This window comes from Portunus trituberculatus, chromosome 5, assembly GCF_017591435.1.
Source record: "Portunus trituberculatus isolate SZX2019 chromosome 5, ASM1759143v1, whole genome shotgun sequence".
In the NCBI taxonomy this organism is placed as follows: domain Eukaryota; kingdom Metazoa; phylum Arthropoda; class Malacostraca; order Decapoda; family Portunidae; genus Portunus; species Portunus trituberculatus.
In genome coordinates, this window is record NC_059259.1 from 8,484,796 (window position 1) to 8,487,295 (window position 2,500).

Here is a 2,500-nt window from a genome sequence, read left to right on the forward strand (position 1 = left end):
AACAACAACAACAACAACAACAACAACAACAACAACAACAACTAACTACTACTACTACTACTACTACTACTACTACTACTACTACTACTACTACTACTACCACCTTATGAGGAAAACGAGAAGGAAGAAGAGTAAACAAAGAAAGAAAAATCATTACCACCACAATCGTAAACTACTACCACCACCACCACCACCACCACCACCACCACCACTTACCTGGACATGAATCACCACATCTGTCCCCACTGAAACTTCAACAAAACCACTTATTTCCTCTTCTTCCTCTTCACTCTCGTCCGTATCATTGGTTCCAGGGGCGTGGGTGGGCGGGATGGAGGCGTTGTGTGGGCGTGAGTGGGCGTGGGTGACCGTGGGCGTGGGTGAAGGGGACAGGCAATTATCATCATGAACGCCTTTTGTTTCATTATTGATCTTGATGCATTTTTGTGTCGAGTTGAAGATGAATTTTGAGTAGAGGGAGACTGTGGCGCCCTTCTGTGTGTGTGTGAGAGAGAGAGAGAGAGAGAGAGAGAGAGAGAGAGAGAGAGAGAGAGAGAGAGAGAGAGGGTGTTAGGATTGGGGGAGAGAAGAATTGTATGGTTATTTAATGTTTGTGAAAATATATATTTCTCTCTCTCTCTCTCTCTCTCTCTCTCTCTCTCTCTCTCTCTCTCTCTCTCTCTCTCTCTCTCTCTCTCTTTCTTTCTTTCTTTCTTTGCACAAATAAATTAAAAATGGAAGAAAGGAGATGGGAAGAAGCAAAAGGAAGAGGAAGAGAAGGAAGAGGTAGAGGAAGAGGAAGACGAAGAGAAGGAGGCAGAGACAGGCTTACATGTCCCAAATATTCACACACACACACACACACACACACACACACACACACACACACACACACACACACACACACACACACACACAGATAAAGAATGGAGGAGGAGAAGGAGGAGAGGAAAAGGAGGAGGAGGAGGATGAGGAGGAGGAGGAGGGGGAGGAAGAGACGGAGAAAGAGAGGGTGTCAGTCTCCTCACACACACACACACACACACACACACACACCTTTGATAAGGTACCACACCAGAGACTGATCTGGAAACTTGAAATGGTAGGAGGAGTGCATGGCAGTTTACTAAAATGGATGGAAGACTTTTTGGTAGGAAGAGAAATGAGAACAATAATTAAGGACAGACCATCAGAATGGGGATTGGTGGAGAGTGGAGTTCCACAGGGATCAGTGTTGGCACCAGTAATGTTCGCAGTCTACATAAATGACATGGTGGATGGGGTGTCCAGTTATGTGAGCCTATTTGCAGACGATGCAAAATTGTTACGAAAAGTGAGATGTGACAAAGATTGCGAACTACTCCAGGAAGACTTGGACAGAATATGGAAATGGAGCTGTACATGGCAAATGGAGTTCAACACGACAAAATGCAAGAAAATAGAGTTTGGCAAGAGTGAAAGAAGAATCAGGAGTATGTACAAGATAGGAAATGAAGACATAAAACCAGTCATGAAGAAAAAGACCTTGGGGTGACAATTACCAATGACCTATCGCCAGAGAGACATATAAACAAAATAATTGGAGAAGTATTGAACTTATTGAGGAACATAAGAGTGGCGTTCGTATATCTAGATGAAGAAATGATGAAGAAAATAATTACTGCAATGATAAGACCGAGGCTTGAATATGCAACAATACAGTGGGCTCCGAACTTAAAGAAACACATAAGGAAACTAGAGAAAGTACAGAGGGCTGCAACGAAAATGGTGCCTGACTTAAGAGATTTGACTTATGAAGACAGACTGAAAAGAATGCAACTTCCAACCCTGGAAAACAGAAGAGAAAGGGGAGACCTGATAGCAATATACAGAGTGATGATTGGCATGGAAAAATGGATAGGGAAGATCTGTGTATGTGGAATGGAAGAATGTCGAGAGGGCATGGGAAAAAACTAAAATGGCCACTTATAGGAGAGATGTGAAAAAATATAGCTTCCCTCATAGAAGGGTGGAAGCATGGAATAGTTTAGACGTGGAAGTGGTCAACGCAAGGAATATTCATGATTTTAAGAAAAAGCTGGACATTAATAGATATGGAGACGGGACAACACGAGCATAGCTCTTTTCCCGTATGTTACAATTAGGTAAATACAATTAGGTAAATACACACACACACACACACACACACACACACACACACACACACAGCAAGAAAAGGAAGAATGATAATATATGTAGAAAGATAAATCACACACACACACACACACACACACACACACACACACACACACACACACACACACACACACACACACACACACACCTGAGTTTCCGATCCTTTGGTGGTATTCTTGGTCAGCTTGGCAAGAGTAGCGGCCACAATGTAATATTTCACTCGGATTACTGCTGACTCACCTGCCCGAAGCTTCTTACCTTTACACCTGCCAGAGGGAGTTAATTAGGACAGGTGTGAGATGGACATGTGGGCAGGTGTGTGTGT

The 2,500-nt window shown here is 43.2% G+C and overlaps 1 protein-coding gene across 1 annotated transcript in view; it reads right to left on the reverse strand.

Annotated features, from left to right (window-relative positions):
• The window catches only part of LOC123515224, a 5,157-nt gene that overhangs the window by 1,914 nt on the left and 743 nt on the right, over positions 1-2,500 (reverse strand). Inside the window, exons 2-3 of the mRNA XM_045273792.1 lie at positions 2,324-2,441; positions 217-495 (exon numbers count right to left, since the gene is read on the reverse strand). Coding sequence (XP_045129727.1) covers positions 217-495; positions 2,324-2,441 — 397 coding nt within the window. The remainder of the gene's footprint in view (positions 1-216; positions 496-2,323; positions 2,442-2,500) is intronic.